General features: G+C 45.4%; 1 protein-coding gene across 1 annotated transcript in view; it reads right to left on the bottom strand.

The window, feature by feature from the left end:
- Fam124a (family with sequence similarity 124 member A) overlaps nt 1-18957 on the bottom strand; it is a 51435-nt gene extending 32478 nt beyond the window's left edge. The window contains exons 1-2 of the mRNA XM_041674542.1: nt 18700-18957; nt 11446-11477 (exon numbers count right to left, since the gene is read on the bottom strand). Of these exons, the coding sequence (XP_041530476.1) occupies nt 11446-11477; nt 18700-18761 (94 nt within the window). The 5' untranslated portion in view covers nt 18762-18957. The remainder of the gene's footprint in view (nt 1-11445; nt 11478-18699) is intronic.
- Nucleotides 18958-27970: the final 9013 nt, after the last annotated feature.

The raw sequence follows: 27970 nt of genomic DNA, 5'->3' as shown, positions 1-27970 counted from the left end.
CTCTGTCTCTTGCCTGCTGCCGTGTGGCTCCCTGCCTGGGACCAGCCGCCTTCGGAGACCTGTGGCATGGTCTTGTGGCGTGCCCATCTGTCTGTCTGTCCTCGTGGCCTGCTGCAGCCACTTGGGCAGCTGCACTATCCCTGCCTGGGACTGGCTGCTCTTGGGACCCCCCTGCCCACTGCCTGCTGCCACATGGCCCACTGCCATTGCTAGGGATCTGCAGTGTTTCTGCTGCTGCAGCTGCCGGGAATCTGTAGCATTTTTAATTAATCCATTACAATGTCTAAATACAGTCTCTATATGTGTCTACATGCATGTGCATCTTTCTTCTGCACATTAAATCACAATGTTTATGAGACTTCTGGTTATTCCTCAGTGTTTGTGAGAGCGAAACGGTCCACAGTGATAAGAAGAAGAGGTCATGGGCTTTACAAACAGCTCACCTTTATCTTTGTCATTCTACCTGTAGGTGTTCACCCTCATTATGGAGGTATACAAATAAGTTACAAGTTCCTCACCACTGAGTAGGGATGTTCCTGGCAAGCGTGTTTATAACAGTAAAAGTGGAACACAACCTGCAGGGTCTACTTTAGGCACTGGTGGCTGTGACTGAGACACAACACAGAAACACAATGAGGTAAATGGGTGTTCAAACTGCTGTAGAAGGATGCTCCTGGAGACAGTCATTTACAGTGTCTACAGTGAGGACATAAGAGGACACCTTCCACCTGTCATCTGTTTCTACCATCCTAACAAATATATCTATGATAATGTAGGTGGTCATTAAAATATGCAAAGGAAGACATCAAATGATGAACAATGGGTTTTCTGGGTGGGATTCTAAGTTTTAATCTCTTTATTGATGGAGGAAGGTCATTGGTTAATAAAGAAACTGCCTTGGCCCTTTTGATAGGACAGCAGCTTAGACAGGTGGAGTAGACAGAACAGAATGCTGCGAGAAAGAAGCCGAGTCAGTCAGTTGCCATGATTCTCCTACTCCAGACGCAGGTTAAGATCTTTCCTGGTAAGCCAGCTCGTGGTGCTACACAGAATATTAGAAATGGGTTAGATAAATATGTAAGAGCTAGCCAATAAGAGGTTGGAACTAATGGGCCAGGCAGTGTTCAAAAGAATACAGTTTCCGTGTAATTATTTCGGGTAAAGCTAGCCGTGCGGAGCTGAGCAGGAACGCAGCCCACCGCAGCTCCTTAAACACTTTATGAACTTGCACTTTCTGACTTAAAATTTTTTTAAAAAGTCAATGACTATGAACTATTTGGGCAATAGCATTCTTTTTAAAATGAGAAATGTCATAGTCACATCAAGGGCAGGTGCAAATGGTGTCAGCTACTCTCTTTTGTTCTCTCCCTTGGGGTCCTGACAAGTCTTGCAGAGACCATGTGTTCCCGAGGGACTACTTGGTTTTCTCTGAGGGAATTTAAACAAGAGAGCCAGGTTCCATTTTCCTTTTACTTCTTTGGTAGAAACTTTGTGTAGTTGCAGCTAGTTCAGAATGAAAACCCTGAAGTCATATCCCATGCTTTTGAAGTCAGAAGGATTCCACTGTGTTTTTAAAATTAGATCTGAGCATGGCAGAACATGGAGAAGTGGTCTCTGTGCCGATATCTTTACCTTTCAACCTCCTGATACACAGCTTGGCTTGTGGCCTGTTCCCGGCCTGCTATCAAACAGCAATAGCGGCTAGTTTTCAGTTCTCGTGCAGACAACATAGGAATCCTACACTGTCAAATACAAACGCTTTGGTTTGTGTTTCACTATCTTAGAGATTTCGCTTATCACTTCCATCACTGCTCAAGTAAATGCTGCAGCCATTTGTCAAAAAGAACTCTAAAGTGGAAGGGGTGGGCTCTGTGTTTTAAAGCAAACCATTGTCGGTAGAAGAATGTAGTGATTTATTTATAAAGTTCAAAAAAATAATTCAAGTATTTATCAAGTGAGCACATTCCCTAAGCAGGCAGTCTGTAATTCAGGGACCCACAAAGCCACAGTTCAAGTACAGGAAACATTAGTATACGTCACTGGACTAGCTCAGGCTGATAAAATATGGAACTAAACGGGCTGCCCCAGTCTGCTACCTGGGGCCAAGCCTCCACGTGAATCATTGCAAGACCCAGATCTATCGAAGAATGTTATCTGTGAGCTACTAAATGACTCCATCCTAAAACGAAGGTGTGGAAACGTGACAAATGTCTCCAAACTTGAGGCCATACTTGTTATATGAAGGCCTGATATGTGGTGGTGTGGGAAAAGCTGCCGCCAGAATGAGGCTGTTGCTTTGGGGAGGGGAATAGAATAACACACTGCCATTGCTAGGTACAGGGGCAGCAACTTTAAGCATCCCAGATGGTAACATCACTATATGCAGCAGAACCTTCTACGTAAAATCTTTAAATAGACAGCTTTTGTGGAGTTAAGAGGAAACAAGATGGCTTTTTCTATGACACAGTGCATCGAAGCAGTTTCTTACTGCTGTCTGCAGCCATTACCCCGCCCAAGAAGAACCATGCTATTCCTAACTTCATTGACTAACACCAGCTGTGCATTAGAGCCCTGTCTAGGGCTGCAGTCATCCAGTCAGGCAGTAACTCACCATATTACTCTCTTGCAAAGAGACCTGTATATCAACGTCATCATTACACCAGAGCAAGATCTAAAATATCAGAAGAACGGAGACAGTCTCATTTGGGGTTCATTTACTGAAAGCTGTTAAATTAACCTTGCCCCACAGTAGAGTAGAAATTCAAAACCCTAAGAATTGCCTCCATTCAGAAATGAATGCATCTTCTCCCTAGTGTTATAATGTGGCTCATGGCATCCATAAGGTTACAACCATACAACGGTGTTGTTATTGTAGGGGCCCACAGATGTGGGTCCACCCCACCTTGACTAAAGGTCAGAGAATTTAAGTCCACTCTTGCCCTTCAAGGTCATTGACAGGAGGTTTGACTTAAGGTGTGGCTACAAACAAAATAGCATCACCTAGGATGTGGTTACTTGGTGTTTTGGATATTGAGATGGTCCACAGAGATGGGTCCATTTCACCTTGACCAAAGATCAGAGAATTCAAGCCTATTCCTGCTCCTTCAATGATATGATAAGAGGTTTGGCCTAGAGAGTGGCTGCCTACAGGATGCTTGGTCTAAGGTGTGGTCGCTGCTTGTCCTGCCTAAACAACAGAATGCTTAACTCAGGATATAGTTGCTTGATGTTTCAGATATGGAAGAGGTAATTGCTCTGTTTTTTTTTTTTTTGCCTCCATTCCCCTACTTTTGGATTGGGGTGTATAAGCATATGGAAAATAAACACAGGTGAATTCAGTATTCACTGGGTTGCCCTCCCAGTTCTATTTTGCTTCTCTGTTCCGTTTCTTTGTTATCTCTGTTCCTCCTGCCTAGTATTTCTAATCCTCATGCCCCTGCCCTAGAACATGTGAACCCCATCAAGACTGGACGCTGATAGTTAAGCAGCCGGCAGTACATAAGACAGCACCGTTCATGTTGTAATCAGTTCCTCAGAAACTGAGGAAGAAGGAAATCAAGGCAAGTGTGATAGACCGAACGGAGGCACAGAAGTCCCACGGCGAACTTCATCTAGGTGGGGGACACTAGAGGGTTTCCTTTCGATGCTTTCCTTGTGTTAGGGATGGGCATGAGTTTTCATCTAACTCTGTGTGCACCGCTGTCCTTTGCTGATCGTGAAGTCAGCAAATTCAACGGCTTAAATAATCCTCCATGAGGATAATGAACAGATTCGGGTGTGTGAGCGTTTACAGACCAGGACTCTGAAGAACATGTGTCCCGAGAATCACAGTCATGTGCTAAAGACACGAGGGAAATGTATCCAAACAGATAACGTATCCAAACAGATCAGAGTTAAATTCCATGCTTCCAAAATACTGATCTTCCTTTGGAGGAGTGACATAGTAAAAACTGACTCTAAGGAAGAGAAATCTGCCAATAAGTGATCATCTCTAATAAACAGGAAGAAAATGATAACTCTCGTGCTGTGGGGTCTGTGTGGAGCTCCTGCAACACGACACAGTAGCTCCTTACAGACGCAGTGAAGCTAGTGATTCAACCACAGTGAGCTCACTTCTCTCCAACAAGCTATGGGATTCACGAAGCTAACCAGTGTAAAATGCCCATCTTTGATGCTCTGGTGAGTATCCTGGAACTGCGGGAGAAAGCAGAAACCCCTGAGAAAGAAAAGATGGTCTCAGGACAGGAGGCATGCTCAGTATGGCCCTGCAGCATGAGAAAGAAAAGATGGTCTCAGGACAGGAGGCATGCTCAGTATGGCCCTGCAGCATGGCAGGAATGATAAGCCTGGCTGTGGCTCCTGGCCAGCTTCAGTGCCTTGCGGCCAGCCAAAATGCCTGGACTTCCTAATGGGAAAATACCCATAACTCTTTTGATTCCTCTTGTGGTAAGGAGCCAGGAAAGCTCCTCGAGCTTGTAGCTGGGGCCACTTTAGGCCCAAATTGGGAGAGTCATGTACAGCTAGTTCTTCGTCTGTTTCCTACACGCATTATGCTGGGGCTAGAGAGCCTTAAGAGATGCCACGTGCTCCTAAAAATGTGATTTTTAAGCTCCTAGTGCCTTCTAAGAGTAATTCCCAAGTGTGCTTATAATCTCTATGTGAATGGAAATACCCAATCACACGGGCTCAGATCTCAGCAGCATTACGTGGTACACTTAAATTTTTCCCTAGTATAATTATTGTTTTCCTCTCATCCTGTTTATAAAATTTGCCCCTTTTATTCAAATCACTTAAGAATGCAAATCGTGCCTCATGGCTTGATGATCTCACCAGAGTTCCTGAAACACCGCTTAAGATTCTGAGAGTGAATGGAATTCCTCTTTCTTTATTTCAGTGAAATTCTCTCAGGGCCACAGTGCTCTGAGCATTTCAGAAAGCACTAAAGTGGAGCTGAACCCACCAACCTATAAAGGACAAGGGAACCACTCGTAACTGGGAAAAGTTCACCCCGCCTCAAAGAAGCCACGTGTTAAAGAAACCCCCCAGTCACACACCCTCCCTGGTTGGAAGGGCTCACAAGTGCAAGAGAGACTCCAGATCATGAAGAGGAGGCCTTACCTAGCGACTCAATCGCCCTTGCCTCAGAGATGGACAATGAGGGGAATATTGCCATCCTTGGTTTGCAGTCTGCAAACAGTGTGGAGAAGCTGAGGGTTGTCTAGTAACAAGAAATTCCTTTCCCCAAAGTCTGGCACTTAGACAAAAGCCAGCATTCCCTCGGGGGAATAGAGAAAATAATCCCTACTTGCCTAAAAGGAATCATTCTTTTATCTGGAGCAAAGGGGACCTGTGGCTCTCAACCCAGGCCTGTGGTACCTATTAGCATATCAAGGTCTAGGCTAGCCTCTAGGCTCCTTCAGTTTTTCAAATCCCTCCACCCCTTCTCCCAGACACCTGTTCCCTTAAAACCCCAGGAATTTCCCCTCATTGCTTCCTTCTGTTTTCCCCAGAGACGGCCTTGCCAGTCTGGAATAAACTTTCCCCCTCCCCTCCATTCTAGTTTGTAAAGTTCACTGGTTTCCTTCATCTGGTGCTGAAACCCAGGACTGGCGTATATGACCTCTCTTCCAAGGAACTTGGCCTCGCTGAACCAGGCAGCTGATTGGACTTCCCTAAGGTATGTATGGATCATTTGCTGGCTCCTGCTGTCCATCAGATTTGACCCCCAATTCTTGACCCCCACCTCTCCTCCTCTCTCAGTCTCTCTGGCTCCTGGAGCAGACGATACCCACACAGCCAGATCTCTCTTCTAGATAAGTGTCGCCACGGAGCTGCCTGCTTTGTCTACTACTACAAAAGTCACACCGGTGAGCCAGGAAGCTCCTCTTACCTCCACTGGCCTGAGTCACACGGACAAAGGATGCCTTTCCTCTGGTTTGAAACATTTTTCTTTCTGACAAGTTTCCCATTCCACATGGAGAAGCCCCTGATGGAAATTCTCTTCAAATGGACACATTGTCTCCTCCACCCCTCAGCTACTATTTCTTGCCTCCTCCTAGGAGGTGCAGTCCAAGGCTGATGCCTGTGACATTTGCCTTGTGTCCTCCTCCAGGGAACTGCCTGCAGTCCCCAAACTCCTGGCATCTATGATACTTTGCTGCCCTATCTTCCCTCAGCTCCCTCCTGCTATACAACCCTTTTCCTCTTCTGCTAGGAGCTGCCTGCAATCCTGCAGCTTCCTGGCTGGCCCTGGCCTGTGGGACCCTGTTCTCTGTCCCTGGGCTCCTACCTGCAGTCCTGCAGCTCCTGCTCTCAGCTCCCCCTTAAAGTTCCCTCTCCCTGCTCAGAGCTGTCTCTTCCTTCTGCTCTCCTCCTGAAGCTTCTCAAAGCCGGAGACCATTTGGGTCACTAGGCTTTCTGCGCCCCGCCTCCCTGCCCCCACCCCCCCATGCTCTCTTCTCTCTCTTGGAGCTTATAGAAATTCCCTCCAGTGAAATTTCATTCTGCGACTCTCACTCCTCCTTGGATTGCATACAGCTTGGCCTCAGTACAGATCAATGGCCAAAAACTGACCCAATTGACTTCTAAATCCTCATAAATGTTGGCAGCTGAAAATGCACAAAACAGACGATCCCCAAATCTCTTGTAGCTAAACTTGCTCTGCTCTTCCAAAAGTCTCTTATCGCTAATGTTCTTTCAAAATCTTTTATTACTACAATTTCTGTGATCTGTTCTAAAAAAAGAAAAAAAACTCTTAAGACTATGCTGTAAACTCTATCACAGGATTTATAAATTTATTTGGTATGGTTAAAAAAAATCTTTAACCTGTAACACAATTCAGCTTAAAGTTTATAACCCAGTGGTGATGCACACCTTTAATCCCAGCACTAGGGAGGCAGAGGCAGGAGGATCTCTGTGAATTTGAGGTCAACCTGGTCTACAGAGCGAGTTCCAGGACAGGCTCCAAAGCTACACAATGACACACTTGACATCCTGTCCCTACTCTGCCCTTTGAGTATGATTATTTAGGTCACGGGAGATGTAATTTTAGCAATCTACTTGGAAGAGCATATTGCATCACGGAGATAATATTTGTTTTTGATGGTAGACTTTAAAAAAAATCTTATCAGAAAGTGTACTCTTTTTCAATGACTGCCCAAGGGGCTTTCAGCATGTGTGTGTGTATGGGGAGGGGGGCAAGATTTATGTTCCTGGCTAGGAGTAGTCAGGCCAGGTGCTGAGCTGAGGAAGGGCAGCTGTGACCCACCATTACTCTTTAGTATCAGGAGAGGGTTGCCAACCCCTCAGACCTAGAGATAAACATTTGATGAAGATCTGGCTCAAAGGATAAGAAAATGACCAGGTAATGTCTTTGGGAAAACTTTAAAAGCCAGAGCCGGGCCAGGAATGCAGTTCAACAGTCCCTTGGTTTTGGAAACTATTGACTCGACAGTGTAAGACATCAGAATTCCCCCAGGAGTCTTGTACTGGAGGGGCCATGGTGGGGTGGGGGAACACAGAAAAGCTGAAGCCTGGTGACAGGGGAGGAACTGGCTTCCCAGGAAGAAAGTCCACACAGTTCTGTAACCACTACAGTAGAGACTGGAGCCATGACAATGATGGGCAGGACAGCACATTGACCCAGTTGCTTAGTTACGCTTACCTCTGGTCCTCGGTTTTAACCTAAAACTTTTGAGAGTGTAGACTTTCTCATCCCAGTGTTGCCACACTGGAAAAAATAAAAACAAAAACAAAACCACACCCCTCTCTGCTTTCCATTGTTACCCATGTCTTTTAGTTGGTGTATTGAGGATGGGTGGCAAAGCCTGGCTTGTTAGGGCTGTTGGGCTTTGACCCTAAACACTTTGGCAACACTCTGTCCCTTCTCTTCTCTTTCTCCTGTTGAGAATAAGGATGTAAAGGTGGTTGTGTTGGCAGTAGCCATATTGCCTCCCTCAGGCAACCTTAAGGATGGAAGCCAAGAGCACGATGTGGTGGTTTGAAAATGTTCTCCATGTTTGCGCTGCCTCCTCGGCTATGGTCATTGTCACGACAGAGGAGAAGAAATCTCTATGTGCTTAGCGCTTATTTTTCTTCATCATTTGTAGGCAAGCACAGTTCCCGATAGAAGCACACGCTGTGTATGAGGTCTCAACTCCAGGGGAAAGGAAGAACGATGACTTAGTACTGACCCCAGCTGCCCCAGAGGGATCGCAACTCCAGACTGTGACTAAAGACAACTGAGCGGAGGGAAAGATCCAAACCAAATGACCAGGCTTGCTGTTGTGACCTGGAGGACGGCAATGAGAGCTCCAAATTCAGCAATGGTAGTAGGCAGCTATTTTAGAGACAAACTATTCTCGAGGCAGTGTCGGGTCTGGGTCAAACAGGGATGAAAACGGCAGTCTGGAGAACAGCTCAGGAGGTTTGGCTGTACAGCAGCTAAGTACTGTTCTCATGATTATAATGGCTTGCCTTTCAGGGCCAATGGGCCTTCAGCTGGCTAGAACACCAGAAAGTGCTTACTGCTGTCTCCCTAATAACCAAGTTTAATTTGACACTAAATCACAATTCCAGACGCTCAGCTTTTCTCACGGTCCCTATTGCAGAGGAAAACCCAGCCAGAACATCAATAAACATAATGATCCAATTAAGGGTCTATCCAGTTGGGAATTAGAGCTGAGAGTTTAACAGGACCGTGAGGGAGGGCAGAGCAACCCAGTATTTATCAACTCAAAAAGTCAAGGCTTTTATTGTAAGACAATTGTTTTGGGTAATTCTAAAACAAATGTTCAACCAACATGAAGAGCTTTGATGTAATGCTTTTAATCACTAAAAATCCTGTCTAGACATCAGGCATCACTCCTTGTGCATACACTTACTTATATTTCGATATTAAGTATAAGCACCTCTCAATGTTCAGAGTATCCATATAAAAACTATTTCTACTCATATCTTTATTACATTAATGGTCACTTATAAGCCAGGAATTACAAAATAGGAAGATGGGCTAATAAAAATGTCTACATCCAAGTTCGAGGCCAGCCTGGTTTACAAGAGTTAGTTCCAGGACAGCTAGGGCTGTGATGACGACATTTCTACCCAAAGCCATTTACAGATTCAGTCCGATCCTAATCAAAAGCCCCAGGGCAACCTTCACAAAAAGAGAGAAAAACATGCTAAAATTTATATGGGACAGCAACAAAAAAGGACCCCAAAGCAGTCGGAATAGCAAAGATCACCAGAACCACTGCCTGTAAATGCTGGCGAGGAGGTGGAGAAAGGGACCCTCATTCGCTGTTGGTGCAATTGCAAACGGGGGCAGCTACTCTGGAAATCAGTGTGGAGAACACTCAAAAAGCTGAAACTAAACCTACCACATAACCCAACTACACTACTTCTTGGCAAATACCCAAAGGCCTCTACCTCCCACTCCACGGATTCTTGACCAGCCATTCCACTACAGCTTTTGTTCACAATAGCCATGAAATGGAGACAGCCTCAATGTCCTCCAGCCAATGAATGGATAATGAGAACATTGTACATATTTACAATGAAATATTACTTATATGTAGAGAAAAATGAAAGAATTAATTTTGTAGGTAAATGGATGGAGCTAGAAAATATTACACTGAATGATGTAACCCAGACCCAGAAAGACAAACGTCATGTGTTCTCTCTTATCTGTGGTTCCTAGCTCCAAACCTTCAGATGTCAGTATACAGTCTGGAGTAACTGCAGAAGCCAGGAGAGAGGGGCTAGCAGGATACAGGTGATATGAAGGGGGAAATGGGGAAAGCAGGGGAGGGGTCTGTAACTGGGGTGGGGGGCATCAATACAGGAGAGGGAGGGAGGAGGAATGCACAACACTCAGGATGTTTGAAAAGGACACAAGGATTTTTTAGTTTTTTTGCTTGTGTTTTCAAGGCAGGGTTTCTCTGTTGTAGCCTTGGCTGTCCTAGAACTCATTCTGTAGACCAGACAGGCCTTGAACTCACAGAGATTTGGGGAATTATTATTTTAAACTTATAAGCATACGAGCATACATAAATATAAACACACAGACAGTATAAATGCAGTTACACCACTTTGGGCTAGCTATAATACTCTACCCAAGAACTATAGACTATCTAACAAAAATTCTAGTACCAGGCATGGGAAACTTCCTTTTGAGTTAGTAGGCAGGGGAGTTCAAAGGCTCCTAAAACACTATTGACTAGTGCTATTGCCTCTGGTTGCCTCCCAGAAGCTACAGGTAAATCCCTATTGCTGGAGACTCTACATATTTGGACATAGGACCCAGTGGATCTGAGATCAAATTGACCTGAGCACCTCCTCCCAGAAACCACCTTTCTTTCTTTTTTATTAAGCATAAACAAGACAATTGATATATTCCCAATATACAAATGAGCCGATACTTCAATTTCAACAGGAAGGAGTGGGTACTAGAAACCACCATGAAAGCCGCTGAGGGGTGTAAGCAATCACCAGCCCTACCCAGCTTTGACACCTGTGAACCATGGCAATGACCAGTGTGACAAGAGATTCCCTAAAGGTGCAAGAGTGGCACTCAATCTTAGCAGTAGCCAACAGCTGTCTCACTGGACTCCAGACCTACTGAACAGGACACCTACCTGTGGCTAAGGAGATCGTGGATCTTAGAGGAGAACCTACAAATGCCCCGTTCCTAAATTAGCGTAATTCCTAACTTACTCTAAATACTTAGCTTTATACACACAGTTAAGTGTAGCTCTTACCCTAAGCAAAGGAGATTCTTTTTTGCAGCCGGAGACTATTTCAGAAGGTCCAACTCGTCAAAATGCAGAGAACGATTGTTTGTGGGGTGCCCAGCCCCAAGTAATAAATACATCTACTACACAACTCCCGTGTCGACGGCCCAGGGATCATCATGGACGTGGGGTAGACAGATTCTGAGAGCCAGAAGAGCAGGCAGTTTGCTGGGAGACTGTGCCTTCTAATTATGGCAGGGAGGCTGCACCCGTGGAATCTCAACCACATGGCTGCCTCTCAAGACCCGAACAATTTCATCAGCAGTTGACAACCCAACACAGATGGGGGAAATCTCACATATCCCCCCACCCCTAGATAGGGAGCTACATGCAATTAACAACTGCAAAGAGAGGGAGAATTAATATTCTCCAGGATGAGTCGTGCCCCCCCTCCCCTCGTGGTTGGTTATCCAATACTGAGTCGTCAGCCCTAAAAACTCACACACGCAGCAACACCGCATGGACTGAGCAGGCTCTATTGATGTTTCTTGTCTATATGAATATGCAACAACGATGGTTAAAGAGGAGGTTATGGATTTGGAAGGGACTTGTGGGTTTGTGGGAGGGAAGGGGGTGGAGAGCAAGCAGGAAAATGATGTAACTATATTTAAAAAATTTAAAAGACAACTTAGAAGGACGTTCAAAGAATACTTACTGCTGGTGGAGGACAGATGGCTGTAGTCGGACCTGAAACATAAGATGTAGGGAGGCTTAGATATCATTTTTCTTTTACCCAAATGAACCACTTGATCTAAGAGCTCTGTTAGTGGTGATGTGGTAGCTAGTAGCATTTGCCTGCTGAAGCTGTCACTGGCGAGAACGGTGCTGAGGCTTCTTTCGTGCAAATCAGTGCTATGTCTGGATTCTGAAAGCGACACTGGGGCCTTCACATGGGCTCTATGAGTCACCCTACGAGGGTCTCAGGCCTCTGAATTTGCCGGAAAGTTTTGGAATGTTTGTTTATTTTTCTGGTGAGAAAGCCTCCAAGTCTTCAACAGCTTCACAAGTCCCTGGGGTTGCATTCTCACTAAGGAGCCCTTTGCCAGTGTTCACACAACATCTCTGGATGCTTCTTTGATGACGTGATGGAAGGGATCCTGAGGAAGGAGGACAGCATTGGGCTGGGAAGTAGGGGCGTGTCCACACTCCAGGACTGGCTGACCAGCAGGGACCTTCAGCACAGAGCACTTCAGTGGATTTCCCTTCCTGATCCTGCTAGATAGGAGAGTCACTGGGTGTGGACTGTGATGGGGAAGGAGGGTTGGGAAGTGGTCCATATGGGTCTTATCCTGAGGACTTAGTGGCTGGCAAGTCAGTCACTACGAGAATGGGAATCCCGCCAAGTTTCTGCCCCATGGGCAGGGCTGTAGAGGCTTTCCTCCTTGGCAAGGAATTTGGTATAGAAGCTGTTTATTCTCTTGCACCCCAAAGTCATTTTCAGTAGGAAATTAATGCCTTAGGGATGCAGGGATTCACAGTGCCTGGCAGTTAGCAGAGGTAGTTAGGCAAATAAACCTCCACATTAGGTTTAATTTATAGGCATATACTCCTTTTATCACCTTAGCCTCCAGTTGCCTTTCTTGAATGATCCAATTTCCACTCCATTTATAGCATTTAAAAAGTGCATCTAAAACCTTTTAAAAATTGCCTTTTATGTGTTAAAATTACTACACTTCACAGACCATAATGCCATGATTTATTGGGAAGGAATAAAATGAAAGGCAATGGACATTGTTTTTCTCTTTTTTTAAATGAAATATTTTAGTAATTATAGTCATTGTTGTTTCAAACTGGAAAGAATAAAAACGGCAAAAGGGATTTGCATAGCTTTATAAACTGCACTCCCTGGCGCCAAATTCAATTTTATTTCCCCTGTTGTCATATTAGTCACGACGACAAAATGCCTGACAAGCGCAACTTAAGGAGGGGAGGAAGGGTTTGTCTGAGGTGGGAGAGACTGTGAGGCAACTGGTCAACCTGTGTGCAGGCAGGAAGTGGAGAGGGATGGATGCTGCTGCTCAGCTCACTTCCACTTTCTCTTTTCATTCAGTCCAGGACCTCAGCCTGGGGGATGGTGCCACCCACATTCAAGATGGGTCTTCCCTGCTCAAGAGAGCCTCTCTGGTAGCATCTTCACTGAGATGTCCAGAGCTGTGTCTCCAAGGTGATTCTAAGTCTAGTCCATTGGTCTGGTCAGTGGAAAGCAGAAGTGGGACTTTCTCTATGGAGACCAGGAAGTGAGGAGCGACAGGATGTAGACTCACTAGGTAGAGTGGATGGGTAATGAGCAAGCTAAGAAGTAGGACAAGTTGGGCTGAGGCACAGTGCCATCTTGGCTGAGGGAAGTAAAAGCATCAAGGATTGGTAACATACTGAAACCCAGGATTTCCGTACCCAGCCTTGGCACCTTAAATTCCTTCTGGAGCCAGACAGAGTAGAAACAACACACAAGGACGACACTGAGAAATCTAGCTCTATCTAGCTCTATAAAATACCGTGAATGACCAGCAAGCATCCACTATACCAGATCAGTAGCAAAGACCTTCTGACACACTATGAACATGGCCAGACTTTGCAGAAACCGCACAGTTATCCACGTCTGCCCATCTGACACGGAGAGTGTAATATTACTATGTCTCCTATAGCAAGAATGTGCCAGTCTTTCCAGCCAGGGTTTGCCAAAGATGAGATTCACACTGGCAGGCGTTGTACAGATCTGCACACGGATGGATATTAACACAGACTGAGAATTACACTGAAACCATAATTCAAGAATCTTAAAGTGCATTTGGTAGTATTTTAGGATAAGTGCTAACATAAAGGACACTTCTCCATGAGGTCCCCCGAAATCTCTCAAGGCTTTCGTGGCAATGTTGGGGCTAGGCTTGCCAGTTGGCCAGTCTCTGGCAGACGTGTGAACCCCAACTCCTTCACACAGCAGCCAATTTGCACAGCACCGATCTAATCATGTCTGACTTTCAAGGACATTCATGTTCACTGATTAAAACACAGACCCCTTTCTCCACGGAGGGTGGTCTCTGCCCAGTTCTGTGGCCTTCGTCCCATTAAAACACATCAAACAGAAGCGGCATCTAAGATTTCCCCTTGCTCTCCAGCTTTCTGGCTCTATGTTTAAGTAATCTGCATCTCAACACAATGATAGAGATGACAGCTCTGAACTGCTCTTTTTAGTTTAAACCATTTGAGCTTGCTGCTTGGCAGCTCCTGTAGTTACCACTGCAGATAAATTCAGATGCACTGCAATTTATCCAACCCCTTCTTTTCAGGAATGACTGCGTTGATTGCTCTTGGTTCATGTTTACAAGATACAGGGTGATGGGATATTTATGAATAAAGTTTTATATTTATTTACGTCCTGTCCTTAGAAAAACGACCATGTTTGGGGGATACAGGCCGAGTGAAGGTATGCCCACGTCTGCGGCTCATATTCTAAATAAGATGATTTAGTGGCGTTGCCAGTGAGAGGCAAACTGTAAAGCTTAAGACAACTTCATGAATAAACAGGTTAAAATAATTTCATAAAAACAATCAGGTATTTGACCAGACTGCTCTGAAGGACTTGGTGTTCCTCAAATGTATTCAGGGTGGGTAGGGACAGCTTGAGATTTCTGTTTATTGGCCTCAGGTCACAAAGTGTTCCCCTGCTATCTCTGCACTTAGCATGCAAGTCTTTCAGCATGGAGCGTGAAAGGGAAACAGGAATTTTCGGATGCCAAACTCTTGAACCTATACAGTGGACGGCATATACTAACACAAGGATTATTCTCTCACCTGATACACACACACACATATGTAAAATTTCTAAATATTGTTTTTAATATTTGTATGCTAATTGCTGCATCAGGATTATATGGGAAGGTATTCTGTAATTAAGATTGTCCACTGCTGCTGGAGGTCTCACCAGGCAATTGCATATATATTCATTTTATAAAAGGAATATCTTTCTAGATTCTCTTTTCCAGGAAACCACGGCCTAAGAACGGAACTTGACCTCTCTATAAAGCTGACCTTTTATTGCAAACCCGGGGCTCCCTGTGTCATGGACTTCCCCTGCTGATTCTCAGTACACTACATTGAAGGTCACGGTTACAGAGCTCACTAGCCTTGGGCACCAACTCCATACAGGGCTACAAAGTCATTTGTCTTCTGTGTAAGATTTCCTCTAAAAATTGCTGGCCCATTTAAAATGTTCTTGTACCTATTCTTTCCCATCTACCTGTTTCACTTCTCAGTGCCTGCCTCTCCTCATAGGCTGCAGCAAAGCACTGGGTGTAGTTCCCTGAAAGGCGTGACGCTGTCCTGAGCCAAAAGGTCAGTGGCAGCTGGCACACAGGTAGAATTCCACGAATGTCAGACCAAACTACCGAAGGTAAACAATTCACTAGGTATGGCCACACGTGAAAGAGCAGTGTGGAGGCCATGCCTTGGAGATTCACTCATGAAATTGTCATTGCTGGCACTGGCTTTTATTTGTATTTTCAAGAACTGCCTGTCCCTCTGTTAAGAAATTCTGTGTCAAAAGCTACTTTGCCAAAAGTGGCTTGCTAGTTTCTCCTAATAGCACACAGAAGCGCAGGCTCGTTTCCCAGTGGAGCGTCCTTCCAAATGACATCAATTGCCACAGAACACTGAGTCTGCCTTTAGTCTTGGCCCAGGTTAGGTGTAGGTAGGTTGGAAAAGGCAGCATTTCCCCTGAAAGAAAACGAGGACTAATTATAGAGGAAATGGTTCCTTGACAATGGTTGCTAGGTGGGAAGCAAGCAGAAGCCTAGGGCTGCAGACCAACAAGCCATACACCCATTGACTTGCTACAACCTATACATGAAATAACAACAATACCAAGGCATGGGCTGGGTGCTCTGAATGATGATGTCTGGCCTCCTTAAGGTGTCTAAAAGCAACTTTGTGTCTATTGTGTTGGGTATAAATAATATATGGAGCTTGGTATCGGCTGAAGCAGGGGTATTCTAACTTGGATGCCTTTCTTCTCCTCATTTTTCTGGATAACTTTCTAGACACATGGCTCAGCCCTCACCCTTTCCTCACCTTCTACCCCTTTCTAGAGACAATCTCATCTGACTTCACACCACCACTCCAGTGTCAAAGCCTCCCTTCACTATCTCCATTAATAAAAGGACTCCACAGTCTTTATCTTAAAGAGATTTTCAGCCAGACATTATTGACCTGGGTTTCTCAGCAACGTAACCCTCTCTCGGCTTCCTGGACAGCCTGTTCCTCCTTCTGGGGCTTCGCCATCAGTTTATCTGCCTTTGCCTGACATTTCAACGCAATGGCTTCTCAAGCTAGGCTTAAGGACAGCAGGCTGCACTGAGCTGGCTAAGGACTCAGTGAGCCAATGAGGCATGCAGAGGTTTAGAACGGCGCAGGCAGCACACAGTGGATGCTGGGTAGATGTTCACCACAACATCAGTTGAGTTCATCTCTCCCAGGGCTTCAAGGGCAGTTCCGAAGATACTGTCATGTTAGATCTCCACAGTGAACTCCAAATACACCCGGTGTCTGACGGCCCATCTTAATGTTTCTGCAGACTGCCTCTGCTGACCCTGAAACATCCCCTGTTCTCCCCTAACTTGGGTTAGAAGGGATCATGGCCTAGTTTGAGAATTCAATTCAATTTTTTTTCTTCTCACAAAACTTTACTGAGTCTATTATTTTGTATATGTCTCAAAGCCAGTTATGGACCCCAAGTTAAGGACTGACATCCTAGTGGATATGTCATTTGAGCCGGATTTTGAAAGAGAGAGAGAGAGAGAGAGAGAGAGAGAGAGAGAAATAGAATTTCACCTGATAGATAGGCATGCCAGGCAGAAAAGGTAGAGCTGGCAGAAAGGGTAGGTGACAAAAGGGAGGCATCAGAAAAGCAGGCCAGGATGCCGGGTCAAAGAGCGAAGAAAGACCTGAGGACAACTGGCCAGCATGGGAGGAACTCACAGTCCAAGACCATGTTCAGTTTTTGCTCTCCATAGACAAAAGAGCTATAAACACTTGGAATGGAGAGGGACACAATTAACAAAATCCTGGCAAGGAGTAAATTCCTATAATCCCAGCACTTGGGAAGGCAGGCAGGAAGATCAGAGCTTAAGGTTGTCATTGACTACTTGGTGATTTCAAGTCCAACCCGGACTACAGGAGACCCTGCTTCCAACAACAGTAGTAGCAGCAACAACAACAGCAAGTAGCAAACATTTTGAGTTCTGTGTGCTTTATGCTTGGCTAGACTAGAAAGGGAAAACACCAGAAAAATGAGCCAACTATTAATAGCACATTTGATAGCTAAACTAAAATTCAAAGCATACAGGGGTAGATTAGCAAATATAAGACTAGGGACATGAAACTTCTGTTTCAAATAATATCATTTTACATTTTAATTTAAGTTTGCTAGTGATGTAATAAGAATTCTTTAAACAGTTCTGTCCTGTTACAGCAACACTCTAGTGATAAGCAGAAAAGAGAAGCTTGGGAATCTCCACATTAACCAACCCTTCCCAGGAGGCCATGGTAGTTCTCTGGCTATCCTGCCTCCTGGAGTGAAGACACCCCTCAAAATCAATGCTTATTCCCTCTTCTCCAAGGCTAGGCCCTTCTGGCAAGCATCTGCTTTAGAAAATCCCTGTGAGTTAAAAATTAGTGGGACAGTGACTGCTTCACACTAAAAATAAAAGAGCTGGCAACTTTTGCTTTGTTTCCTCTATACATGGTCCAGCTAATGGGGGAGGAGAGAGGAACCAAGCATGGTCAACTAAGTGACATATTGAAATTGTCTATTGTTCATGAGGCCTTAGGTTGGCACCCTGAGCGCCACAAAAACCAGGAAAGAAACTAAATTGGCAAGTCTCACACTCAAAATTGAAGCAAAAACGAGGGTGGGGGGGCTTCAAATCAAGTTACTCTTCCACCATGGACAACACGGTTGAGTAACAGGGAAAGACCACTGTAGGGAAGAATGCAAGTCCAGATTTAGGGTAGGGGTGACAGAGGAGGCTGCAAGGAAGGGTGGGGGTTGGAGGCAGGAAGAGTTTGATGGACACTTTCTTGGGTTAGGTCAGAACCGAGGTCCATTCTGGGACAGGCCTCTCTCTGTGTCCTCAGCAGATTGCCAAATCCTAAAATTAGCTTGAACCCTCTCTACCTTCCAGGAATTCCGAGGTCTTCTGTAGTCTGGGTAGCCCCTGACCTCTAGCAGAATTTCTCTAGATCGGAGAAGACACTCCTTCCTACCGGGCATCCTGGATGTAGCGCTGGCTGTGCGAAGGGAAATCCTCTAGATAGAGGCTGAGTGGAAACCATTAGGGGACATTCGTTTCTGAAAACGCATTCTTTTGTCCTACACAAGAAAACTGCTGTTGGGAGAGGGCTAATTAGCCTCCAAAGGTTTGAGCTAATTACTTAAGTCCTTTGAAGCATACAAGACCCCCCCCCCCCCCCCAGATCACACCATCCTGCGGGTACCCAAGACTGGCGGGGTGGAGAGGCTCAGTATAAGTGAGTTATGCAGTCCTCTTAGTTGGTTTCGGAGAGTCTTTTCCGTGCCTGGCTTCCCACCCTTTCTTTCCACCTGCTTTCCTCGTCTACAGGGCCGTACTCCCTGGGGCTCTCGAGCTACCAGAGTTCCCCAGCTAGTGGGAACAAGTGCAGGCGCATCTCTATCTGACAGCGAATACTGGCTGAGCCTGGCACCAAAGGCCACAGGGCTGCGAGGGGTGACGCCGAGCCTCGGGACCCACCACCTTCCAGTCCCGGGTGGGGCCCTTTCCAGGGACCACGCCGCTGGCCCGCAAGACACTTGAGTCCCAGCCCCAATACTACCACAGTGGCTCAGGTTCCCGAGGACGAGTCCTCAGCGCCCGCCCCGCCTAATCCGGCTCACCCTCCGGTCTCGGCGCCCGAGTCCACGCAGTCCTCCTCCTCACCGCCCGCCTTCGGGTTCATGGCGCGCGTGCCCGCCGCTCTCCCTCCGCCCCGGGTCGCTCCAAGCACCTCGTACCCGGGCCCGGCAACGACCCGGCCCGCGTGCCAGCCGCTCGCCGCGCCCTCTCGCGGCCGCGCCCTCCGCACCCTCCGTTCTGCGCTGCGCGGGCGCGCCCGGGTGCCACCCGGCGAGGATCCGAGCGTGTGCACGGGCGGCGCGCGTGTGCACGAGCGCAAGCGTGAGTGGGGGAGGTGTGAGATGGCCTACCTCTATGAGCATGGGGTGTAGTGGGCGTGCAGGGTTTAATCTTGCATGCACCTGGGGAAATGCCCAGCGGCTGTGTTTTCTATTGTGACTGGTGCGGGCAGAATGGGAGTATAAGCAACAAAGCTGCCCTCCCCTGGGCCCACAGTGACGAATCCGGAGTCCCCAGGCTTACCCAGAGATTTTCCGGCCTCAGTCGGCTAGCAGCACCGGAAAACACCCACTAGCATAACCAGGGCAGGGTGGAATGCCTCCATTTGAGGACCAGTTAAAACACCGGAGTGTTTTCTTCCAGGTTCCTCAGAACTGCCGAAACTGAGTTCGTTATCACCTTGTTCAGAGCACAAACACAACGCACATTCTTTTGTTATGTTTTAAAATGACACGAAGAGAGGTGGATGCGCCTGCATTCAAGGAAGCTGGTAGCAAGAGGGTGGAGGATGTTGTTAAACCTCGCCATCCCTCAGGTTGAGTTAATGATTGAGGTAGCAGGAGGTCATCTTCACTCTAGGAGGTAACTTGGTGGTGGTGTGGTTAAAACATTTTAGACTTAATTCTAGCAGAGTTGCTATTAGAAGACATGGAAGTCACACGTGTATTCTATTCTTTTCCGAAGGGTAGCGCTGAGGATGGAATCGGTGGCCCTGCGCATGCTCTGCCACCCAGCTATTAGCCAGCCACCTTTTATTTGCAGACAAGTTATTTAACCTCCTTGAGCCTTAATTTCTTCACCTATTAGGCTACTGTTATCTTTCCTATACCTCCGTTGTGGGTTATATGAGGTCATGTCTGTAAAACAGTTTCTGTGAGCCCTGATACGTGCCAGGTAGTAGTTACAGGTAGCTGTTGGTGTCACAGGCAAAGCCTAGCTAGTTGAAGTCCCTCCCACTCTCAGCTTGCACAGTAGTGTGATGGAGGAAGGTCATTGGTTAATTAAATAAAGAAACTGCTTGCCCTGATAGGTTAGAACATAGGTGGGTGGAGTAAACAGAACAGAATGCTGGGAGGAAGAGGAAGTGAACTCCGAGGGTCGCCATGCTCCCCTTTCCCGGGCAGACACGATAGCTCTGCTCTCTGAGGCAGATGGATGCAGCTCAGACCCAGGATGGACGTAATCTTTCCCGGTAAGACTGATGCTACACAGATTATTAGAGATGGGTTGATCGGGATATGAGAATTAGCCTGTAAGGGCTAGAGCTAATGGGCCAAGCAGTGTTTAAAAGAATGCAGTGTCCATGTAATTATTTCAAGGCATAAGCTAGCAGGTGGCCAGGGTGCTGGAGACGCAGCCCTGCTGCTCCTATTACTACAGTAGTGTCTTTCCAGTGTGACAAGTGATGAAGAGCAATACTGTCTCTTTCCTTTATTCCTTTCTCCTTCCCTGCTCTTTCTTCCCGCTTGACATAATTGTCGTTGCTTTCTGATTCTTATTTTAAACATACTATATGAAAGAGAAAGGCAGTAAACAAAAGCAGAGTTGATTTGCAATCTCACAATCCGGAAAAAGATATAGGTGAGCGTGTGCCCACCACAAATCTGAATAACCTTTCCTAAATCTAAAATTCTTTTCTCCAAACAAGCAAAAATGGATATATTATATTCAATTTGGTGCTCTTTAAACAAAAAAGCGGTTCTTTAAGGGAGATATATGTAAAGACATGTTACATTTGTTTATTCTGCAGAATATTTAACTATGTAAAGGCGTGTTACATTTGTTCATGCTGTATTTATTTAATGATGTAAAGATGTGTTGCATTTGTTTTACCTTGCCTGCTGCCTAAGGCATCTGTTTGGAATAATCAAAAGCTGAACGGCCAATAGCTGGGCAGGAGGGGGTGGTGGGGCTGGTGGGCAGAGAGAATAAGTAGGAGGAAGAATCTAGAGAGAAGAGAACAGAACAAGGGAGAAAGAGAGGGGCACAATGTGGGGCCAGAAGCCAGGCAACTGCCATTCAGACATGGAGATAGCAGAAAGTAAGATATATAGAAAGAAAAGAAGGAAGGAAGGAAGGAAGGAAGAAAGGAAGGAAGGAGAAAAAAGGTAAAAAAGCCCCAAGGCAAAAGAGAAACAGATTAAAATAAGAGCTAAGATAGGCCAAGCATTCAAAACTAATAATAAATCTCAGTGTCATGATTTGGGAGCTGGTTGGTGGTTCAAACGAAAAAGCCTGGTACAGAGACAGACCCAATTTGCTGTGTTGTGGTTCTAATCTAAAAAATGTCCCCAGAAACCTCATGTGTTAAGAACCTGGTGACCAGTTAATGGGCTTTTTGAGAAGTGGTTGGCTCTTTAAGTCCCTAATCTCATCAATAGACCATTCCCTGGATGAATTCATAATTAATTGGACTACTAAGAGGCGGGGTCTAGTTGGAGGAAGTAGGTCACCGGGGGATGTACCTGTGGACACTGGGTGAGAGCCTGTACCCTGCCTCTGTGAAATGAGGCTGGAAAACATGGAGCCAAGCAACCACAAACTGAAACTTCTGAACCTGTGAGCTAAATTAAATCTTTCCTCTGTTTTTTTTTTATTCCAATAAAGAATCAAAGTGTAATGCTTAACACATTGAAGATAACAAGCTCTGAGGCACCAAAGCACACAGGGTTATGAAAAAGACCCGACCCTGTATTAATTTGGGGTCAAGGATATGTTTGTGCTTTTTGGGGGGGGAATAAAATAAAGCCGGATGAGATGACTGCATTTACAGCGGAGAAGTACCAGCCCTGATGACATCGCAGTCAGTGATGACTCCATGGGAGAAGCAGAAAGAGGTTCCTGAACGTGCGATCCTGACATCCTCATAACATCATGCTGCAGGTTGAGGAAAAGGGTCCCTGAACCAATGTTCCTGACTCACTACAACCTGCTGCAGTCTAAGAAGGGAGAGAAGATCATGGTGATGACTGGTGATTCCCAGCCTCTTGATGGACTTGCTGGGCAGACTTCCAGACCAAGTGAGTCCTGTTGACCTTGGAGCCGGACCAAAAACACAGACTAAATATTTGACTGTTTTACTCTTTGGGGCATGGAACTCATTTTGACAGTATGCTATACAATCTACTGTTAAAATATTGGAACTGAGAACTGAGAACTCATTTTCCCCTCAGGGGAAAAAGTACTCATTGCAAGGAGTGTGAAGCCCTCTTCAATATGAGGAGGGGTAGCTTAAGGGTTTTTGCTGCTGCTCAGAGACTGGGACAATTATTTAAAAGTAGCAATGCAGCTGGACTCTCACCCATCAGAAAAACCTTTCCTTGTCTTTTGATTAGAATGGATTTAACAGAATTGTGACATGACAAATTATATGTTTATTGTTAATTTCCCATAAAAAATTATGGGTATTGAATGGTTGATGTTTGAAACTGCTGTAGTTCCCCATAAGATGTTATGAAAAGTTAGACATTTCCTATGAATACTTTGATTTAACCTATTTGATAATTTTTTTTGATATGACAAAAAAATTGTTAAGAAGCACTCTAGATGAACGGAAAAGGGCATTCCAAACCCTGGTGATCCTTTCTCCTTTAATTAGAAGACTGTAGCCATTAGGAGCATGTTTATTCACAAAATATTATCTAATTGCACATGAACTCTCTTGACAAAATATTGGCTCAGAGCTACAGAGCCCAAAAGTATTTTCTCCCTTAATCCTTTGTTTACAGAGGTTGGCAGTCATTGATGGGTTTGATCCTTTTTCTCCCCAGGCTCCTAAGACATGGCCTTGTATGATTAAAATACAGATACTGAAGACGGATAAGTCTGGGAAATGGGAAAGTGTTCACCTAAGGCAGACCCGATCATCTGTCCTGTTGCAGAAGCACAGGCTTTATTAAAACTAATAAAAGAGGAGGAATTGTGGAGACCAAAAAATGCAGGCCCATTTCCAGCTTGTCTAATGGTTAGAGAGTTTAGAGACTGACAAGCATAGTTGCATGCCCCAACTCAGGATGTGATTGCTTGGTTATTTTGAAGTTAGATAAGTAAGTCCATGCCATCCTGAGAGATGGTCAGGATATGCAAACATGCTTCTGCTCCTTCTTTGGTAGCTATGAGGTCACTTGGGGAGGGGCGGTCTTTAGAATACATGATCTAGAGCAGCTTTGCTACCTAAACTACAGAATGCTATAAATACTTGACGCTTCTATTACACTTAAAGTGGAGTTATTGATCTGAAATTCAAAAGGAGCTCCAGGTCCTTTAAAACTACAGAAATTAGGAACACAAGATATCACTCAGCTTCCCATCACCATGTATCATAATGGTCGCGTGTCACTTGCACTGTTCCATCCCACCTCTCCTGATAGTGCTGCACGGTTAATTCACACACTTACTCAGTGTACGCTCAGTGTATGAGACAGTGACTGGTGCCTGGGGCCCATTGGGAAACAGTCAGACCTCATGTCTGGCTTTGCGAAGTTCTGTAGTTAGGAGAGCACATATACTAGGCTTCAGAGCCTGCAGGCAAGGCAGGCATTCTCACCAAGTCCATCCTTCTTGACCTTCTACCCACTTGACAGACACACGATGGGGCTGGCCAGGAGAGTAGGTCTAAAGAATAAAGAAAGCCTTTTGGTTGGATCATCAACTTTGGATAAAAGAGACAGATTTGGGATCAGCAGGGCAAAAAGCAGTTGGGAAAGGTGAAAGTCCTAAACACCAGAACCTTGAATCCAGTGATGGCAAACAAACTTTACTATCACTTGGGAGGCAGAAGTAGGAGGATTGTCTCAAGTTTGAGGCCAGCCTAGACTGTCACAAGACCTTGTCTCAAAACAAAAGAAAGAAAAAAGGAAAGAATAAAAGAAAGAAAAAGAAAAGAGATAAGGAGAGAGAGAAAGAGAGAGACAGAGAAGAGAAGAGAAGAAAAGGAAAGAAAGGTAAAGAAAGATGGGTCAGTGAGGCAGTTTAGTAGGTGGATCCACTGCCGTTCATGGCTGACAACCTGAGTTTTATTCCTGGAACCTACACCTGTGTAGGTAGGGGAGGAACAACTCCCACAATTTATCCTCTGACCTCTACATGCTATGATATGTAGGCACCCCATAGTTTACAAACACACAATAATATTAAATTAAAAGAATAGAAACAGGAGAGAGAGACAGAGACAGAGAGAGACAAAAAGAGAGAGACAAAAAGAGAGAGACAGAGATCTAAGACATGGGATTTTCTTGATTTGGAATTTGAGAGAGGTGACGTCACTTCCAGCACATGCCTCTGTATCACCTGTATGAAAGCTAATCTGATCTAATGAAGATATTTAAATAAAATATGTGTTTAGATTATCCAGCATCAAATATAACTGTAGAATTATATTGGCTTAGAAAGTTTGGGTCATTTATTTTAATTAATTGATTTAAAAAGCCCACATTTATCAGAATTTTGGGTTAAAGAGAAACGTGGGGAAAAGTCATTTTCTTCCAAGTTTCCAGTAAATATTTTGATCATGACAAGAGAAATTATAAACTATTGACAAATGTACTTAGGCAAAGAAGCCACTGGCCCTGCGTGGAAGCATAAGGGGACCAGATGGCAGAGGCAGGGCGAGAAAAGGGTGACTGTGAGCTGTAAAACGATCCTATCGAGAGTCAAATGGCTGCTCGGACAGGGACAGCAGAGATGGCGGCCCCACCTTGGAATCTTCCGAGGACTCCCCACTTGCAGCTTTACACTCCCCCACCTGCCCACTGTGCCCCCAGTGCCTTGCAGCCTGATGGGCACACAATGAGACCGGAACATAAAAGACTCATGGGAACATGCCATGGGATATAAGAGTGTGAGGACACTCCAATCGAGGGCACTGGCCCCTGAGAGCATAGAATGGTCCTCTGGGAACTGGGGCAGAACCATCTATTCACTGCGTTACCAAGAGCCTCCATCTGGGAGGAGCTGGCCTTCTCCCCTCAGACTCACTCTCCCCTTGCTTATATAGCTCAGCTGTATGTGACTCACTCAAGCAGGACAGCCTCTAGGGTCACATGACTGTCTGAGTTCAGGAGGTCAGACATTCAAGGCCAAGGTGTGTGGGCAGGGTTGGTTTCTGCTGAGGCCTCTGACCTTGTCTTCAAGACTGCTGTCTTCTCCTGTCAACACAAGACATGTCCTCTGCATACATACTCCTGTCTCTTCGTATGCCTAAATTTTATACTCCAGACTCCATTTAGATTGGGTTTGGAACATTCTAGTTATCCCGTCCTAATACAATCACTTCTTCAGATTGGATCTACAAATGCATTTGCCTCCTGAGGTCGTGATATCTTTGAGTACAAAATTCAGCCCAGATCACTGTCTTGGAAGCTGTTTCCAAACAAGACAGGAGCTCACAGCAGGTAGGACAGCCCAAGTTCAAATCTCCCTCCATCATCTACTAGATTTGCTTTAGCAACTGACTTAGCCTACCTGGCACTATTTTCTTGCTCATATCAGAACTGCTCAGTTTCTGCATGAGATCACATCTGGCACATGGGAAACACTTGGCATTGGCACTGTGCTTTGCAGTTGATTTCCAAGTCTCATTCTTTCTCCATGACCTTTGTTGGGGTCTGTGTCCCAGAGTTCCTCTCCACACAATGCCTACATTCCTCAGCAACAAACAGATGTGGATAACGTTTTGCTGGATCTGAGGTAGATAAGATGGAGACCTCACCCTTGAGCTCTCACTGTCAGTGGTAGGCAATCAAGGCGAGGTACTCACAAACCCTAGAATGCTGGGTTCTGCTTGCTTTGCCTCAGAGGTATCCCCGAAAGACTGTGTACTAAGGCTTGGTCACCAGCTGAAAGAGTTAAGAAATGGCTTATTTAGAGAAAATAGGTACTCAGAGACACGTCATCAAGAATATATCTGTCCCTGGTCCCTTCCTCCTCTGGTTTGCTTCCTGGCTGCTTGAGATGAGCATCTGTGTTCTGCCATGACATTCTACCTTAACCAACCAATAAGCCCGTGTGATTGCTGTCATGCAGGGCTATGGGGAAGTCAGCTCAGAAGCTTGGCATAGATGTGGTGAGAGCCCGAAAATTCTGAAGAGGGAGAGAAGGGAGGGGAAAAGACAAGAGGAAGTGAAGAAGTGATGGGAAGACTTCTGCCAAATTAATCACATGGGTTGGTTTAATGAGTGAACAGAGGTCACCTTTTTGTGTTAAGGAAGGCAAATGGTTTTAAACTCTGTACTTTCTTTTATCAGCCACTCTACACAGAACAAATTTTCTGTAAGTACCATGTACACATACACATGCACACACACACATACATGGACTCACTCAGCACAAATACATACATAACTTAGACACAGAGAAGAAGAGGACAGAGGCAGAGAGAGTCATTTAGCTAGGCTGACCTTGAACTTCATGTATAACAGAGGATGATCTTGAACTCCTGACACTTCTACTTCCACCTGCCACGTGATGAGATTACAGCCACCTTGCCCATCATGTGAGCATTGTATTTATAATCTTCCCCTGCTCTCTACTAGAGTAGACTGCAGTTTTCTTAGACCCCGTGGACCCTCCTTTCTTCTTGGAGTGGTCTCTTCCCTGATTTCCAGGGTAGCAGCCTCTGTCTTCCTCCCTTGCATGGTATCATCTTTGTTTCTCATGCTGCCACATCCATGGCTATGTTCTCACTTGTTCTGTGTCTTGGCTGGTACCCTCAGGCCTTCATTTCAGGCATACTCATGTGACTCCCAGCTGAAGTATCTCCTTGTACCTGTTGACCTGACTTAATTCTTGACCTCGTTCCTCACATGATCACAGGCACTTACAACGAAAGGCATCCAAAGATGAACCCTCTGTAGTCACTCCCTTTATTCTGTATGGTATAGACTTGTCTTAATGAGTAACATGGTCACCCATCTTCACACACAAGCCAGAGCCCTAGCCAGTTCCATTAATCTATGTGCCCTGAAAATTTTCCCATCTCAAATCCCACTATAGTCATATGAATCCCGTTTCCTTCCCCTCCAGGACAACTCACTGCACTCCTCTTCCAAATGGCTTCTCATTTCAGTTTACACCCCATCATACTGCCAGCTACCGTACCATAGCCAGAGGGAAGACCATGCCATCGCCTCTTCAGTACACAGGTGTGCAATGACGGCTCCCATTGTTCTGATCCCAGCCTTTGTTCATGTGTCACCAGAGGGTCCTCGTCTGCCATCCAGATGGCCTGTTTTAGTTCTTTAGATGTCTTCCTCTGCACATGGCACCCTAAATGTTCTCTTTGATCCACTGTCACCTGGCACACTCCTACTTGGTCACTATCCTCTTCTCACCTGGATCAATTCCCCCTCCCCAACTTAAGGCATCCAGGGGACTTTCACAAAGTCCTGGTTCATTATTTGCTTGTGAGATTCCCTGATTAGTCTCTCCTGAAATCAAAAGCCTCATGGAGATGAGACTGGACACTGACTGTTGAACCTTCAGTCAATTTAGTGACTGTTCCACACAGTGGTGATATTAAAAGGACTTTCTTGTCTAGTAGTTATCATTCAACACAGCACATAGTAGGCCATTCACAAATGTTGATGAAGGGTTGACCGAATAGATGGTTTCCGAAGATTTTTATTCCTCTTATAACCCTTGTAGGAAACTATGGAAAATGAAAAACTACTCCCTTTTTAAAAGGCAATTTTATTCAAGTGTTCACATGGCAAGAAACACTGGAGTAGAGCAGACACAATTCAAACCGTTACATCTTCTCCCCCTGGGAGTTTAACTGACAGAGGCATGCAAAAAAGAGTACAAAGAGTGATAATTCTGACCCCCGTAACTCGCCAGAACTGACCCCAGTGGACACTGTGACCTCTGGACTCTCTCAGGCATGAGTAATCTAACTTGGAAAAACATGATTTTGTGAACTGGCTGTGCTTTTCTGTTTTCTTTTCTTTCTTTTTTCTTCTTCCCCATATTTTCCAGAATTCCAAGTATTCTGTCTGAGTCATTCCTAGGTGTTAGGTCACTTTCTTCCACATCTAT

This window comes from Microtus oregoni, unplaced genomic scaffold (genome assembly GCF_018167655.1).
Source record: "Microtus oregoni isolate MIOR12 unplaced genomic scaffold, Mior012 000001F_ref0000356, whole genome shotgun sequence".
Classification (NCBI taxonomy): Eukaryota; Metazoa; Chordata; class Mammalia; order Rodentia; family Cricetidae; genus Microtus; species Microtus oregoni.
The sequence above is the reverse complement of the archived record's forward strand: the minus strand, read 5'-3'. Positions and strand labels throughout refer to the sequence as shown.